The sequence below is a fragment of the Coregonus clupeaformis genome, chromosome 40, assembly GCF_020615455.1.
Source record: "Coregonus clupeaformis isolate EN_2021a chromosome 40, ASM2061545v1, whole genome shotgun sequence".
Lineage (NCBI taxonomy): Eukaryota > Metazoa > Chordata > Actinopteri > Salmoniformes > Salmonidae > Coregonus > Coregonus clupeaformis.
Window position 1 is genome coordinate 13320110 of NC_059231.1, and position 18100 is coordinate 13338209.

Genomic DNA, 18100 nt, shown 5'->3' on the forward strand with positions numbered 1-18100 from the left:
TCAATTATGTATATTTTTTGTACTGCTTTTCTTGATGTTACTGTCTTTTGAAGTAATTGTTATCATCAATTATTTCCAGAACCACCTACGTTTTCAATGAGGCTTGAGCCATCAAAACTGGTGAAAAATGGACAACCACTTATGTTGACGTGCAAAGTCACTGGCAGTCCTGTGATCAATGTTAGGTGGCATAAGAATGAGACTGAAATCGCTTCAAATGATAAATGCAGACTGTCCTTCACTGACTCAGTTGCCTCACTGGAGATTGTCAACTGCTCTGTTGATGATAGTGGAGATTATGTTTGTGTAGCATCAAGTGATGCTGGTAGTGACCGCTGCAGCAGCACAGTTACAGTTAAAGGTGTGTTCAGTATTCACTTTTACAGTTTATCTGTACTATGTTATTGTCTGTGTAGAATAATAACATTATTTTATCTTTGTTGTAGAACCTCCCATGTTTGTGACAGCTTTTGAGTCCAAAGAAGTTGCGAAAGGGTCTGATGTTGTGTTCGAAGGAGTTATTTCAGGCTCAGCTCCGTTTGAAATATCTTGTTATCAAGATGCCAAGCAGATCAGAAATGACAAAAGGCATAAGATAAATATACAAGATGACGTAGTCACTCTTCAGATTCTTAAATGTGAATCTGGGGATGCTGGAAAATACCAATGTAACGTAGCAAATGAAGTTGGGAAGACAACATGTGATTGCCAAATTACATTAAAAGGTTGGTTAAAAGTCAACATTTTATAGGAATATACTGTAGCTATCTGTATTTGATAGACTGTGGCCTGTTGTTATTATTGAAATATATATTGACATATATGGTCTTCCTTCAATAGAACCACCCTCGTTTGTACAGAAAATAGAGAACATCAGTTCTTTAGTTGGCTCAGAGATTTCTATGCAGTGCACTTTAAAGGGATCACTGCCCATGACTGTATTGTGGATAAAGGAGGATCATGAAGTTAAAGAAGACGGACATATAAAGATATCTTATGAGACCAGAACAGCAGTGTTAACTTTAAGAAACACTCAGATGAAACATGGTGGAAAATATATTTGTCAGGCACAGAATGAGGCTGGAAGTCAGAAATGTCTTGCCACGCTTACAGTCAAAGGTTGGTTGGATGTTTAGGTCTTTTACTATTGCAATTTATATTTTATTTTTATCACAGTGTTGTACTATTGAATAGTGGATTGTTCATTTAATATTTTGTTTATCACAGAACCTGCAAATATTACTGAGCAAGCCAAGTCTATCAGTGTAACAACAGGAGATCCAGCTACTCTTGAATGCAGGTTCTCAGGATCTAAAGTCCTCAAAGCTACATGGCTGAAGGGTGGAAGAGAGCTGACATCAGGTCAAAGATACAAAGTACAGAGCAGAGATAAGAGCTCTGTACTGAAGATACTCTCTACAGAGAAAAGTGATAGTGGTGAATACACCTTTGAGGTTTCAAATGATGTTGGAAGCAGCACCTGTGAGGCTTCAATCACTGTTCTAGGTTTGTTGATCAGTGGATCATTTTTATTTGAATCAATCTTAAATTGATGTATACCCCGCCGTCTTACAGTGTACTCACCATATACTATTTACTTTTATAATAGATCAAACGATTAAACCATCTTTCACAAGAAGACTGGAGAAAATGGAGAGTATCAAAGGATCTTTTGCCCACTTGGAGTGTCTTGTGTCTGGATCCCTGCCTATATCTGTACTCTGGTACAAAGATGAGAAGGAGATCAAGACCGATGAGAAGCACAAATTCACATTCTTTGAGAACTCGGCATTTCTAGAAATTAGTCGTCTTGATAGTGCTGATAGTGGCGGCTATACCTGCATTGCTAGTAATAAGGCAGGCAAAGACCAGTGTTCTGGTGCCTTGCTCGTGAAAGGTTTGTTAGCTTTGGATTGTCTTTTGATGTTAGATACAGTGTATATCCAGTATATTGGAAAGTGAGAGCAACTTTAACAATGCACATCTTCCCCTTTCATCAACAGAACCGCCATCTATTCTAGAAAAACCTGAATCACTGGATGTTTTGCCTGGATCAAAGGTTCAGTTTAATGTCCTTTTGTCTGGCACGCCACCCTTGACCATTAAATGGTTTAAAGACAAGAAGGAGATCTTATCAGGCTCGGATTGCTCTGTGATTAAAGATTACAACTCTACTTCCCTGGAGCTCTTCTTTGCCAAAACGTCAGACTGTGGAAACTATGTCTGTGAAATACATAATGACGTTGGCTCTGATGTTTGCCAGGCAACGCTCTTTGTCAAAGGTTGGCATTGATCTTCAACTTACCTTAGTCAATATATTTGGGAATTTCTATTGATGTTAATATACTGTATATTTACGAATAGTTAATCTTTTTTGCAGAACCTCCCAGTTTCCTTGAAAAACCTGACAAATTATCAGTTGTGAAACTTGGAGAAAATAAACACTTTGAGTGCCATATTGGTGGCACTCCAGAAATTCAAATGCACTGGTTCAGAGATGGGAATGAGATAAGTCGTAGTGACAAATACAAAATGTTCTTTGTTAAGTCTGTGGCGAGCTTAGAGATAATTGGTGCTGATGCCAGAGACAGTGGAGTATACTTCTGTGAGGCCTGCAATGAGGCAGGCAGTGAGAGCTGCAGCATGGAGTTAGCCGTGAAAGGTTGGTTTAGCCTACTTCTAGTCTTTTGAGCCAGTAATTAAACATTTTGCTCAGATGTTTATTGACACAATCCCCCAACTCATTTAAACCTGCTTCCTTATTTCAGAGCCACCAGCATTTATTGGAGAGTTAACGCCTGTTGAAGTCGTGAAGGGTTCTGTGACTGTCTTTGAATGCCAAGTGGCAGGAACTGGTCCGTTTGAGGTTACATGGCACAAAGATAAAAAGCAGATCAAAACCAACAAGAAGCATGCAATTTATGAATGTGGTAAAGTCATGAGCCTGAAAATACAGGAATGTGATGCTTTAGATGTTGGTGGTTATCAGTGCACAGTTGCAAATGAGGTGGGAAGCTGTTCATGTAGCACCACAATGTCTATGAAAGGTTAGTCACTTATGATGATCATTATTTCTCTAAGTCAATTTTCACATTGAAAATGTCTGCATTTTCAATTTATTATTCTGATGAAATGTTTTCCTCACATTAGCTCGACCGTCTTTTGTAAAGAAGATGGAAAATGCTTCCTCTGTTTTGGGGAGTGTCGCTACATTTCAGTGTGTTGTGATGGGGTCGCCATTTCTGTCTGTACAATGGAAAAAAGATGAGAACTGGATCTTGGAAGATCCTAAAACTGAAAGGATCTTTGAGAATAATGTGGCAACTCTAAGGATTCCGATCTGTGAAGCCTGTCACAGCGGAAAATATACCTGCCAGGTTGCAAATGACGCTGGACAGGACAAGTGCTTTGCAACCCTGATGGTGCAAGGTGTGTCTTTGCTTGATTTAAATTATGATCAAGTTTAACATTTTGAAGTTGATCGTTACGTTTGTAGCTAATCCTGATGTCTGCTTGTTTGTATTTTAGAACCACCTAAGATGATAGAAAAACCAGAAGTGATAAATGTCACTCTAGGTGATCCAGTCAGTTTGGAGTGCAAGGTCTCTGGCACCCCTGAGATCAAAGTAAAGTGGACAAAAGATGGAACAGAACTCATACCCAGCAGGCAAAATAAACTTAACTTTGAGAATAACCTCAGTAGTTTGAAGATTCAGTCTACACAACTGGAAGATGCAGGGGATTACCTGTTTGAGGCTACAAACTCTGTTGATACCTGCAGCTGCAAGGTTAAATTGATTGTCGTAGGTCAGTGAGAAATTATTTTGAATTTCTCAGTTATAAAAACACTACAAAAGTCGATTTTACTCTCCATTGCTAATTGATTGTTGTTGTTGTTTTGAAACAGAACAAGTCATTGCTCCTACTTTCATCAAGAAATTAATGGAGATTCAGGAGGTTTTGGGCTCTTTGGTTTATATGGAATGCAAAGTTGCTGGTTCTTTGCCAATATCAGTGCAATGGACCAAAGATGGCAGTGTCCTTGCAAGTAAAACCAAGTATCAGTTAGAGCACAAAGACAACACTGTGTCTTTGGAAATTAAGAATTTTGAGGAAGAGGATACAGGAGAGTACTTGTGTAAAATCACAAACAAAGCTGGAAGTAGTGACTGCAGTGGTTCATTAAAAGCAAAAGGTCAGAGTCATACTTTTAGTTTTTAGATTTACTCCTAAATCTTACTCTTACATTTCTCTAGGCACCAGTTGATGAACTCATGTCTCATTTCATCTTTCTTCAAATGGGTTTTAGTGCCACCAAGCTTCGTATCTGAACCTGAGTCCCAGGATGTCATTCCCAAAGCCAATGTACACTTCCAGGGTGCCTTTCAAGGAACACCTCCTTTTACAGTCAACTGGTTCAAGGATGACACTGAACTGATAACTGGACCATCATGTTCAGTTGGACTGGAAGGCTTATCTTGCTCCTTAGATCTTTACTCAGTTGGATTTTTGCAAAGTGGAACGTACTCTTGCCAAGTTAGCAATGATGCTGGCGCTGTGAAGTGTACAACCAATTTATTGGTGAAAGGTTGGATTATACTCTTTTTTTTGCCACCCTTCATTCATTTAATTCCATCTCTTTTTTTCATTTTCATCGCTCCTTCATCTGCCTTCATCACCTATAACCCATGCTTATATATTTTTTTCAGGGTTGTCTATCTATGTAATATAACAAATGTATTCTCCCATCTAGTGACCCATTGGCTGCCTCCCATCATCATCCCATTCTTTGTTGCTGATAATTTTTCAACCCTTGAAGTTCTCAGAATTCTAACTTCATATTCTTGGGCTTTGCAGAACCTCCTGAATTTGTACTGAAATTGCCACACACAACATTCGTGAAGCAGTGCGAGCCACTCCGTCTTGAATGCAAAGTTACAAGTGCACCCTCTCTGCGAATGCAGTGGTACAAAAATGACAATAAGATAACAGATGGTGACAACTATAGAACATCCTTTGTTGACTCAATGGCAGTCCTTGAGCTGTGCTCCACAAGAAATGCTGATGATGGAGTCTACACCTGTGAGGCACAAAATGATGCTGGGGCTGTAAGCTGCAGCACCATCATCACAGTGCAAGGTCAGCCACTGAAAAGGGACATTGCCTTTTGCAGTTCATTCGTTCTCTATAGCATGAACCCGAACGTATGATTCCTCCTCCTTTTCACTGACAGAGTGACTTATTTTTGACATTGCCTTTTGTAGTTTATTCAGTCTGTGTTATGATGTCAGGTTTTCCTTTAAAATAGTTGCAGCATGTATAATTATTTCTTGACTTTTCCACCTTTTTAAAATTCCATTGATTGTGTTTAATGGTCACTACTTGGATTATACCATTGCACAGTTTGGACATCTGCTAGCATGGACTAAAAAGCATGATCCTTTGAAGCCCTCTTTTCTCTATGATTACCAATGTCCACATGCTTGCGTAGATGCAACTTGTTTGGTCTGGAATCTTGCAACCTGCTTGCCCTGGAATCTCTTACTTTAACGAAACTGATCGGCCAATTGTGTTGTTTTTTAGATCCACCAAGCTTCATGAAAGTACCGAAACCTGTAGAGGGGATCAAAGGAAAAGATGCTTTGCTATACTGTGAACTGTATGGCACAGCACCCTTTAAGATAATCTGGTACAAAGACAACAAGCCACTTAAGGAAAGCAGGAAATATAAGACGGTGAATGAGAGTTGCTCTGCCACTCTCCATATTCTTGCAGTGGACCCCTCAGATGTTGGCGAATATGAGTGCAGGGTCACAAACAAAGTAGGATCTGAAACATGCCATATAACAGTTACACTCAGAGGTCAGTAAAACTATACCCTCAATGGATATTCAACATATTTTAGTTATATTCATACATACAACATTACCTGTATGATTGCTTCTCCTCACCACAATCAATCCTTTCTCACTATTCAGAAGCACCCGTTTTTGTGAAGAAACTGGTGAACCAGTCAGTCAAATTGGGTGAAGAAGTCACCCTGACGGCCACTGCCAAAGGCTCTCAGCCTATAACTGTTTCTTGGGTGCAAGATAAGGATCATGTTCTTAGGGATGGAGACAACCGGAAAATCACCTTCGAGAACAGCGTGGTCACCCTGAAGGTCTTTAAGGCTGACCAAACCACAGGTGGCAAATATACCTGCCAACTCAAAAATGATTCTGGAGTTGTGGAATGTGTTTCCAACCTCACTGTCTTAGGTTCGTAGGACTCTATTTCCCCCCTCAATGAAGATTACATTGACATACATTTGGTAAGTTTCTGCTTTCTAAATATGAATTATGGTCCTACTTAATTTTCAGAACCGGCTACCATTGTGGATAGCCCAGAGTCATTCAATGTCAAGGCTGGTGATTCAGCAACTCTTGAAGTCACTGTAGCCGGAACACCAGAACTGAAATCTAAATGGTTCAAGGATGGTGTCGAGCTCTCCTCTGGCACCAAGCATAAGATAACCTTCTCAAAAAATATCTCCAGCCTGAAAGTCCTGTCGACAGAGAGAGTTGATACCGGAGAATACAAATTTGAGGTCAAAAATGAGGTTGGCAGTGTTTCCTGCAAGACAACCCTCACTGTCCTAGGTTGGTGCCACTAGTATCATACCTTCCGATTAATTCAATTTGATATTTACACTCCATTGCCATTTTATTACATTTACGATCCGTCATTACTTATTCTTTCTTAAACAGATAAGAGGATTCCACCCACATTCATCAGGAAACTGAGAGACACCCATACTATTGTTGGTAAACCTGGTGAAATGGAATGCAAAGTTGCAGGTTCTCCACCTTTCACTATCTCTTGGCACCACATTGGTCAGGAGATCAAGAGTGGACCAAATCATGAGATAACTTGCAGTGACAACACCTGCAAAGTTAAAGTGTCAACTCTTAAGTTGTCAGACTCTGGAATATACACATGCAAAGCCATTAACAGTGCAGGAGCCAGTGAAACAAGTGCTTCTATGATTGTACAAGGTCAGTAGATATGTAGACTTGTCAGCATGGATTTTTATCCTATGGAGAAAAAGAAATCCAGCATGAGAGGTGATGTGTTTCCAAAAGAAAATACTTACGCTGTACAACATTTATTTTTTCTTATTTAGAACCTCCATCCTTTGTGGAAAAACCTCAGGCAAAGGAAGCTCTGCCTGGCGCAAATGTAACATTTTCAGCAACAGTCCAGGGAAGTGCCCCACTGAAACATAAATGGTTCAGGGGCACCAGGGAAATTGTGTCTGGACAGGGCTGTGAAATTGCTCTCCGGGGCTATACAGCTACTTTGGAGCTATACAAAGTCGCCAAATCAGATGCTGGAGAGTATACATGCCAGATTATTAATGATGCTGGGAAGGAAAGTTGCCCAGTTAATCTGTTCGTGAAAGGTTAGTTAGCATGGCAAGGAATTCTACAATTATGTATTTTTTTTCATGCATATGCTAACATACTGAAACTACAGCGACGTTACTGATTTGAATATTGCTCCTCCCAGAACCAGTACAGTTTGTGAAGAAGCTGAAGGACATGTCTTCTGAAAAGGGGAAACCTTTGAAACTTGAATGCACATACAATGGAACTCCCAAAATATTTGTTACTTGGCTGAAGGATGGGAAACAGCTCTATGCCTCTTATCAGTATAACGTGTTGACCACAGAGACTTCCTGCATCTTGGAAGTACTCAATAGTGATAGCATGACGGCAAGTGGGAAATACTCTTGCGAAGTTACCAATGGAGTCGGAACTGATATCTGCCATGCTCAAGTGACCTTATTAGGTAAAAGCATCTCAATTCAATCATATGCATTCAATCATATCAATTTGATAATTTTTTTATTTAACAATTTTTATCTGTCACTTTAGAACGACCATTCTTTGTTGAGGAATTGGAACCAATGGAAGTCACTTCTGGTGATCCAGTTTGCTTGAAATGCCGCATTGGAGGAACCCCTGATATTAGCGTGTCCTGGTTCAAAGCTGACGGAAAGCTTCGTGCTACCAATACTTACCAAATGGCATTCTCAAATGGCATTGCGACTTTGATACTAAGCAAACCGTCAAAGGTTGATACTGGTGAATACACATGCAAAGCTGAGAACAGAATTGGATCTGCCTCCAACAGCTGCCGCTTATCAGTGAAAGGTGATGCTCGTCTTAGTTTTCTTTGCTTGCTTCATTTTTATCTTCACAAATGTTACGCATAGTAACAAATGTAAACATGCCTTCTGTTTAATTGCTCTATTCTAGATGTCAAAACACCACCTTCCTTCCCCAAGAAACTTACTAGTCTTGAACAGGCTGTAGGAAAGCCAGTCATATTTGAGTGTTGTGTTGTAGGATCCTCTCCTTTGGAGGTTTCCTGGCTAAAAGACAATGGATCTTTAAAAAATGATGGAGAATACTTAATGTCTTATGATGATAACACTGCTGCCCTAAAAATTGCACGAGGTGAAATTAAACACTCTGGGGAATACACTTGTATAGCTACAAATAGTGTTGGAACTGCATCTTGTAAAGCTAAGCTCACACTTCAAGTTCAAGGTTGGTAGATTTTTTACAGATTTCCTGTTCTTGTTAAAGTCTTTCATCGTTAAAAGTATGGCTTCGATAAGCCACAGCAAGTACTAGTACTGTGTTTGTGTTGAAATAGTCTTTTTTTCATGCACGAACCATCCTAATAACAGTGATGTAACTTAATTTCACTATTGCTCCTCTCAGAACCAGTACACTTCATCAAGAAGCTGGCAGACATTTCAGTTGTCAAGGGCAAACCTTTGAAACTTGAATGCACATACTCTGGAACGCCCAGAATATTTGTCACCTGGCTGAAGGATGGGAAACAGCTCTATGCCTCTTATCAGTATACTGTGAAAACCACAGACACCTACTGTATGTTGGATGTGCTTAACAGTGACAGTTTTGAGGCAGCTGGGAAATACTCTTGCGAAGTTACCAATGAAGCCGGAACTGATATCTGTCATTGTCAAGTGAAAATAGGTAAAAATCCTTAAAGAATCTTCTTACATGTATTTCTTATACATGTTTCAGGTAAAGTATTATGATTACTAGTTGTGTAAGGTACAGTAAACACTAGTAGGCTGTATGGTTACCATTACAAATGTGTGTAATCTGTTGTACATATGGTTACCATTACCTTGCAATATCTTTGTATTTTCTGTTATTTCTGTACGGTTCCAGAAAAAAATATTCCAAAATTCTTACAAATAATATTGTTTCTCTACATCTTGCTATAGTGTGCTCTATATTTTGATTCAAGGACATAATTGTCATAATTCAACCTATTGATGTTGTACAATTTATTATGTCACTAGAGCGCAAAATCTCCCCCAACTTCACCAAGAAGCCCGCAGAGACAAGGGAAGATGCAGAGGGTCAGTTGGTGAAGATTGAGGGTCGTTTATCTGGATCTCAACCCATGGACATCATTTGGTCCAAGAATCACAGTGAAATTCACGCCTCTGATAAGTACGAAATGGAATTCAAGAGCAACGTGGCCATGCTGTGTATCAAGAGCTCCCAACTCTCAGACAGTGGCGTTTATACCTGCACAGCCACCAATGAAGCTGGCAGTGCCTCTTACCAAGTGTCACTTAACATTTCAGGTGTGTATCTTTGTGTGTATTGCCATATTATATTTGTATGCATTCTGTTGCATCACTAGTCAACATTCTTGTGCATGCTTCTATAAAAGAAATCTTTGTTGTTCACTAAACTTCACCAGAACACAAGAAGGGCCCTGTATTCGACATCCCTCTCAAACCTGTGACTGTAAACGAGGGTGAGAAACTGAAGCTTAGCTGCCATGTCAATGGAGCCCCTCCTCTGAAGATTAATTGGTTGAAGGACAGGAAGGAGATAAAATCCTCCACAAACTGCAGAGTTGTTTTTTCTGATGGCAATGCCTCTTTGGAGGTCCTCCGCACATCAAAAACAGATGCAGGGGACTATCTCTGCAAGGCTACCAACGATGGGGGAAGTGAATTTGCAAGGTCCAGAGTGACAATTAGAGGTAACAAGGTCATATTGTGAAAAAGTACTTTCTTGACTTTCCTATTTTGTATACTGTACAGTTTGTCACCAATGCTGCAATTTGACATTTCATTGTGATTTTCCCTCTGGGGAGCTGCTTGACTGAAATTCTGTTTGATTTCAGAAAAAGGAGCCAAACCTGAGGCCGCTGCTACTGCAGCCCCAGCCCCAGCAAAGACTCCAACAAAGAGGTTCGACAACTTGTTCTTCGTTGATGAGCCCCAGAGTGTCAATGTAACAGAGAGTAAGTATGATTAACTTATTCTCAATTACATCTAAACATTGACCTCAAAATCCTTAGAAAATATTTTACCGTGCTTGTGCATGATGCCAACTTGATGTTGTTTCTGACTCACAGAGGGCACTGCAACGTTCATTGCCAAAGTTGGAGGTGATCCCATTCCTAATGTGAAATGGATGAAGGGCAAGTGGAGGCAGATCACTCATGGTGGTCGTATCATTATTGAGCAGAAAGGCCCAGATGCCAAGTTGGAGATCAAAGAAATAACCAAATCTGACTCTGGACAGTACAGATGTGTCGCATCTAACAAAGCTGGAGAAATAGAATGCAGCACTGACCTGAATGTTGAGGAAAGGAAAGACGCTGGGGGAGTAGATGGAGACTTCAGAGCAAAACTGAAGAAGTATGTGTTGTTGTAAATAAATATATAATGCCACCAATAGCTTTAACATCTAATGAGAGACACTTTAAATTATTACTACAATATGTATCCCTCTCTTCACACACAGGACACCATCCAAACAGAAGAGTCCAAAGAAGGAGGGAGAGATTGACCTCGTGGAGATTCTTAGGGGTGTGGACCCCAAAGACTATGAAAAAGTTGTTAGAGAATACGGAATCACTGACTACCGTTGTCTTCTTCAGGCCATTGAGCAGCTGAAGAGGGAGAAAGAAGCAGAAAGTGGAAAACCGGTAAGATAATAAATAATTTAAATGGCCTATCTAGGACTAAGCAGGGCTCGACATTGGTACCGGCCCAGGAAGGGTTCAACCCTACAGGGAAGTAAGTCATCCAGGATAGCTTGCTGCCCACCAAGGCTTCTTCAGAAGCTGTTCTTAGGAGCAGCAAAAACTACTCTGCTTTTGGGGATTTACCATAATGTTGAGCCCTGCTGTAAATAACTATTTATTGTGAATACAATATATTATTATAACTTTCAATTTTTCTGATCCAGGAAACTGAGCATGGAGGAGAATCTGAGGATACGGCCAGGTTTATGGCTGAGTTGCAATCAAGAATGCAGGCTGAGGTACTAAATGTTCCTAATAGATTAATTAATAGAATGCGTCCACTAAAATGTGTTAGGTTCGGCAGAATATGCACTGATAATAAATACTTTTTATCTGCAGCCTGTTACTCTGGTGAGCGACATCGAAGACCAAGATACCACTCCATTAAGCACAGCAACCTTTGAGTGTGATATCAAAATCAACTACCCTGAGATCACCCTGTCCTGGTACAAGGGAACTCAGAAGCTTGACAACAACGACAAATATGAAATCAGCATTGTCGGTGACCGTCACATCTTGAAGATCAAGCAGTGTCAAACCAAAGACCAAGGCAACTACCGTGTTGTATGTGGCCCACATATCTCCAGCGCCAAATTGACCGTTGGGGGTAGGTACTCGTTTATGTTTTTTTAGTCCTCATGAAAGAGATGTACTTTATTGTTTATACTGGGAATTGATCTATTTATTAATCCCATACTAATTTACAGATGGAGATCAACAAGGTAAGGGACCATAGTTTGAACAAATAGTTTGGTTTTAGGATATCATTTAGTTTGCCTCCAGGATATAACTTACTAACCTCTTTGCTGCTCTTATTGTACATGTATTTGTTACGTCTTTGTTTGTTAGATTTTTCTTGTTCTTGTTCTTTATGTTTGACTTCTTTATGTTTTACTGCATTTAACATAGATTCACTTAGATATTTAAGATCCCACTTAAGAATCACAATTACATTTGTAATAAATTATTTAAAGAAAGGATGTAACATTTAAGATACAAATGTTACTCATCGTTTTAAACTAAACCCCAACTGCCAATGCTAAGACTGATTCCCATTATCTGCTTTTAGCTGGCATAATTCACTTCACCAAACGCATCCGGAGCATTGAAGTGAATGAGAACCAATCTGCTACCTTTGAGTGCGAGTTGTCCTTCGACAATGCTATCGTTACATGGTACAAAGACACTTGGGAACTTAAAGAGAGCCCAAAGTATAACTTCAGAAGTGAAGGCCGACGACACTTTATGACCATCCGCAATGTAACCTCTGATGATGAAGGTGTGTAGAGTTTAGTCAAGTAAATGTACTTTATACTCGTACAAATAAAAATACAATCATGAGAAACTCAGCAATCTTCATTACTAATCCTGTAGGCGTTTACTCGGTGATTGCGCGGTTGGAACCCAACGTTGAAGCTAAAAGCACAGCTGAACTTTACCTTTCAGGCAAAGGTCTGTACATTTATTAGCTAGATATGCGTATAGGCATTTATATACATCAATTATTATTCTCGTGTTATAATACCTTTACTTCCTCCTTTCACAGAAATTGAATTAGGAAGGGTTCCTTTTGGTGAGTATTATTTTCAGCTTGCCAAATTCAGATAACAATTCCCAAAGACCTTTTAAAGAACCAGAGTTTATAGGTTGGTCAGGCAATAGAAAACAACAGAAAATAATCACTGTGACAAAATATTTAGTAATTTTCCGAAACCCTTTATACTAAGTGTCTTTATGACATGAATATTAACATGAAATGTAAGGTATATTATTGGACAGGCTTTGTTGGATATGTGAGGTTTTACTGTCATAGCAAATAACCACCCCAATCTAATCTTCTGTAAACATTAACCATGTGTATATTGTCAATTTATATTCATACTTATTTATTACAACACCCTTAGATGTCCCAGATTCATCAATACAAGCATACAAAGGTAAGATTGGCACATGTTAATTATTAAGTTGAACATTTACTTAAACTAAACTGGGATCTTTTATGGTACAATTAAGAATTTCTTCCGTTTTTAACCTAAAGAAGAATCCGCTGAATACTATTATGAAGAAAGGACAGAAATTAAAGGTACAATACCTTTTAATCCCACATGCGACTTATAATACATACTTAAATACCTCATCCCTCATAAATACCTCATTCCTAATAATAAATACTTATCATCCTTTAGTTGGGCCTGTTGTTTGGGCACTTAAACTCATCACAAAAAATCTAACAATCCATCATCACTTCCTTATCATTTATTCATTCATTCTTAATTTCATTGTTTTTGTTTATTCATTGTAGTTTAATTGTTTTTAGTGTCACTAGTCAATTGATGTGTTTATGTGTATATTATCTTATTCCAACAATGTATTATTACCATTAACTATTATCATTTCATATACTAACTAGAATTTGAGCAAGAAATGCAAGAAATTTCGGAAATGCAAGAAGAAAAGATAGAACTTCAATTCTCTTCATACACAGGTATAATAACAGTATTTTGGAGATAACATCTCAGTCGATAAAGTAACAATTACTAAATATCTGCATATGGCAAAAAATCTCTCTGTTTGTCAACTGTAATCGGTTCAAAGGTTGTGTGTGTGTTTGTGTGTGTGTATGTGCACTTTATGTATGTCATGTAAATGTTCCCTAGTTGTCTTCTACTAACACTTTTATTTTATCCCTCTTTTCTGTGTTTCTTCAGTTGTTGTACTGTAAATACAGGATCATTGATTAATCTCTGAGTATCACCATTAATCTACTGATTTACATTAAATGTTGTATGGTGTTCCATCTTCAATCCTATTTGATTATCAGTTTTTTAAAGATATGTTGTGTCACTCCTAGACGTGTTAATTTTAACTTTTTTAAATGTCCTTAGCTAAGTTGATTCCTTGTTTTTCATCAGGAGAAAGGACACCCATTGATGAAAGTGTTTCCAAAACTCAAGTGGGAACAAGAGAAGGAGTACCTAAAGGTATTGACAGATAAGACAGCTTATGACAGTACGCTTATGGCTGTGAATTAAGCTTGTAAACGTGCCAAAATTGATGTTTCTTTGTAACTTCTCTTGACAAATGGCCTTTGGGTCTACATGTTGTCAAGGAAAAACACTCCTATATGTGTTCGTCCAACCAAACTCTTTTGTCTGTCATAATCTACTGTACGTACCTGCTGTTGTCTGTTGTCTGTGAGTCTGCCAATGTGCGGCAATATCTATTTGTATAAATATCAATTTAAATGTCAAGTGCTTTCATTAACACATACAGTATTAATGCAATACCAAATTACTGCAGACAAAGCTTTGCAGTAGTATTAGCGTACTTACTAAGTTACTGACCGTGTTTGTGTCTATTGGCGTGTAAGGCAGTAGTGTTTTTGCAATAGTTTTAGCCTCCTTACTAACATATCCCCTTTGTGTCTACTGGCGCATAAGGCAGTAGTATTTGTGCAGTAGTTAGTATTCTAATGAAGGAATTATCTTTGAAGTTCCTGAAGCTTACAAGAAACCTGAGGAGAGACCATCAGCCCCAGCTCTGACCAAAGGTATTCACATGACCCTGTGCTTCTAAGGTTATTCTTTCCTTTCTGTTTCATTCTATGTTGTTTGTCAACCATTCTTAATGATTCTTCATTTGTATCAAAAATAATTGATTTATGTCAAATATGTTTGATGTCATCAGTTATGTAGGATCTACAATGTACAGCGTATGTACAAAGTGAGACACTTAAATAGAATCACAATGTTTTTAAGTACCTGAAGCAAGAAGGCCTCATGAAGAAAAGATCACTCCACTGGTTGAACATGAAAAACCTTATCCCACCCCTACAGGTAATGTTGTGTGTTTGTGTTACTTTATCTATCTCTCGCTCTTGTCTCTGTCTGTCCTTTGTGTCTTTGTCTGTTGATCTCTTAATGCTAATCGTACGCTGATTTGATTCTTAGCATTTTAAATGTGTTTACTCTTATCAGATAAGTCTAGTAAATTTTTAATTTATTTTAGAAGATTATGTTGAACCAAAGCGGCCCATTTCACGACCAGAACCCAGCAAAGGTATTGCACCTTTTTTTGTGTCAGCCAACACTTTATATAAACTGTTTTTGATGTAAAGAACACTTCATCTTTACATCATATAGCGTATTCATCTCATTGTCTGTGCGTGTTCAAATGTGTTGTCTTTTCTATGTGATTTTATTCCATCTTTTTTTATGTGTCTGTGGCTTGTCATTGTTTGTGGTTTGACAGTTTGTGAAACATACTCACTGTTAGTCTCATCAATGCCTGTGAAGTAATTCACTTGAGAGCATTGGATACTTTCTTATTGAACTGTTTACTGTCATTTGTGTATTCTTGTTTTCTCTTAGTCTTAAATCTTTTATAAGTCTATTCTTAATAGTTGCTAATGGTAGTGTTTCTGTATTACCTGAAAGATGTGCCTAAACCCACAACTCATATGGCTCCTGAGCCCAAAGTGGCCCCTGAGACAGAAGTGGCACCTGCAGTTAGGGTTGAAGCTCAACCAAAGCCAAAACCCACTCCCACAAAGATACCAGAAGCTCCTCACCCCAAAGGTACTGTTGTATATTGTATTTATTGCTCTTTCCTACTCTTGTCCTTGTATGACATGTATGCATTATTTTGTCCAAGTCAAACACCATGTCTTTATGTCTACCTGTGTTTATTCATGTTTGAAATGAGACATGTATGCATTTGTTTGTTTTGTTTGCTTCACTCTGAAGTATTTATTGAGCATTAAAACAAAACAAATGTTCTTTAAAGTTCCTGAGGAATACCCCAAAGCTGAGCCCATTAGAAAGCCAGAATCACCTCCACAAGAGGAAATTTCACAAAAAGGTAAAGCTTTTAGTTTAGCAAAAATGTTCACTCTTTGCAATATACTGTACATCTTAAGCTGTGTTGTTTGTAAATGTCTTCTAAGTGTTGTGACGAAGCTGTCTCTTCTTATTTATGCTAACCTCTTTAGCTGTGTTTTTTACTTGTCCCAAATTCTCCTGTTCTCCCAAATGACAATTCTTAAATTATCATATGGATAATTAGCAAGCAATATATGAATCTGTAGAGTCAGCAATCCCAAGATTGGGTTGTTTCCTTAGCCACAGCTTAAACAAACCCAAATATTGGATTGCTGACTCAATAGGTCGATAGAATATGTGCTGGCAATTTGTGATTTGGGTGAAACATCCATTTAATCATAATGTTCTTAAAAAGTACCAGAAAGAATCATCAAGAAAGAAGAACCCACACCTCAACCACCTGCAGCTAAGGTTGTTCCCAAAAAAGTACCAGAGTTCACGAAGAATGAAGAATCTGCAATTCCACCACCTGCAGCTAAGGATATTCCCAAAAAGACAGATACTACTCCAACAAAAGGTACTTGAAAGTCATATATCCTCAAGGGTATATGTACTCTTCTTATGCAATCCACAAATCTGATTGTTTCTTGATAAAAATAATGTGTGGTTTGCCAGTATGTTGTAGGTTTGTTTGTCAGAACTTGTGTAATGTTTTCTGTAAATTGTTGTCCTTTTGTGGTTATTTCTTGTCATTGCATGCTCTTTGTAAATGTGTGAAGCACTCGTTAGAGTGTAATTAGCACATAATAGTTTCTCTTCTTCATCCATCGATGATTTAAGTAGCAAAAAACAACTGACGAATGTTCTCTTAAGTTATCACGGATGTTAAAACAACGGAGAGGCCAAAGACAGATGCCGATAAAAAGCTGGCAACTAGCAAGCCTGGGCCAGTTGCAGCACCAAAGGCAGAGACAGCTAAAAAGCCACAGCAAGCAACTAGCAAGCCAGAGCCAGTTGCACCAAAGGAAATACACGCAGAGAAAGGTATATATTTCAATATCTTTGGATATTAAAAATTTGATGTTATTAGAAATGTTTCCTTTCCATTGTTTTACTCTTCTTTCATCTTCAAAACTCTTGGTAGTCTTTTGAACAGAATGAAATCTTTAAGATTTTGTTTATATTGTGTTTGTGCTGTCATGCTTGTACTGTATTTCAATTTGTTTGGTAATGTCATGTATGTCTTAAAAAAAGTGCAACAGAAGGATGAGCCGCCTGAGAAAAAAACAGTAACTAAACCTAAAAAGGAGGATGAAGTTGCTCTCACAAAAGGTATGCTAGAAACCATGACTTCTCCTCAAGCACACGTTGGTACATACATGATTCTCAGAAACTTTGAGCTCCTTTTAGTGAATTATGTTTTTATTAATTTGTTTGAATAGAAGTCCCCCAGAAACCAGAGCAAGTTACTCCCACTGCAAAATTAGAAGTCACACCTAAGCCCAAAGAAACCCCTGAAGTAAAAGGTATTGTACAGCATTAAATTAGTTCTACAATTCTACATTCTAAAATGCAGTCATTACATTTCACCTCAATAGATAATTTGAAAGTCACATTTTGATAAACAGTGCATTCGGAAAGTATTCAGACCCCTTGACTTTTTCCACAGTTTGCTACGTTACAGGCTTATTCTAAAATGGATACAATTATTTTTTTCCCCCTCATCAATTTACACACAATACCCCATAATGACAAAGCAAAAACAGGTTTAGAAATCTTTGCAAATGTATAAAAAAAAAAAAACTGAAATATCACAATTACATAAATATTCCAACCCTTTGCTTTGTTGAAGCACCTTTTGGCAGCGATTACAGTCTTCTTACAAGTCTTCTTGGGTATGACGCTACAAGCTTGGTTCACCTGTATTTGGGGAGTTTCTTACATTCCTCTCTGCAGATCCTCTCAAGCTCTGTCAGGTTGGATGGGGAGCGTCGCTGCACAGCTATTTTCAGGTCTCTCCAGAGATGTTAGATCGGGTTCAAGTCCAGGCTCTGGATGGGCCACTCAAGGACATTCAGAGACTTGTCCCGAAGCCACTCCTGCGTTGTCTTGGCTGTGTGCTTAGGGTCGTTGTCCTGTTG

The 18100-nt window shown here is 38.5% G+C and overlaps 1 protein-coding gene across 1 annotated transcript in view; it reads left to right on the forward strand.

The window, feature by feature from the left end:
• Positions 1-18100, forward strand: part of ttn.1 (titin, tandem duplicate 1) — a 170851-nt gene that overhangs the window by 30580 nt on the left and 122171 nt on the right. Inside the window, exons 43-71 of the mRNA XM_045212083.1 lie at positions 4858-5139; positions 5584-5862; positions 5979-6260; positions 6363-6641; positions 6750-7037; positions 7166-7444; positions 7552-7833; positions 7920-8198; positions 8304-8597; positions 8775-9053; positions 9389-9679; positions 9799-10086; positions 10231-10350; positions 10465-10750; positions 10857-11040; positions 11304-11378; positions 11479-11746; positions 11847-11861; positions 12209-12418; positions 12514-12591; positions 12686-12712; positions 13044-13076; positions 13178-13222; positions 13550-13624; positions 14052-14120; positions 14633-14689; positions 14898-14975; positions 15576-15716; positions 15925-15999. Coding sequence (XP_045068018.1) covers positions 4858-5139; positions 5584-5862; positions 5979-6260; positions 6363-6641; positions 6750-7037; positions 7166-7444; positions 7552-7833; positions 7920-8198; positions 8304-8597; positions 8775-9053; positions 9389-9679; positions 9799-10086; positions 10231-10350; positions 10465-10750; positions 10857-11040; positions 11304-11378; positions 11479-11746; positions 11847-11861; positions 12209-12418; positions 12514-12591; positions 12686-12712; positions 13044-13076; positions 13178-13222; positions 13550-13624; positions 14052-14120; positions 14633-14689; positions 14898-14975; positions 15576-15716; positions 15925-15999 — 5238 coding nt within the window. The remainder of the gene's footprint in view (positions 1-4857; positions 5140-5583; positions 5863-5978; positions 6261-6362; positions 6642-6749; positions 7038-7165; positions 7445-7551; positions 7834-7919; positions 8199-8303; positions 8598-8774; positions 9054-9388; positions 9680-9798; positions 10087-10230; positions 10351-10464; positions 10751-10856; positions 11041-11303; positions 11379-11478; positions 11747-11846; positions 11862-12208; positions 12419-12513; positions 12592-12685; positions 12713-13043; positions 13077-13177; positions 13223-13549; positions 13625-14051; positions 14121-14632; positions 14690-14897; positions 14976-15575; positions 15717-15924; positions 16000-18100) is intronic.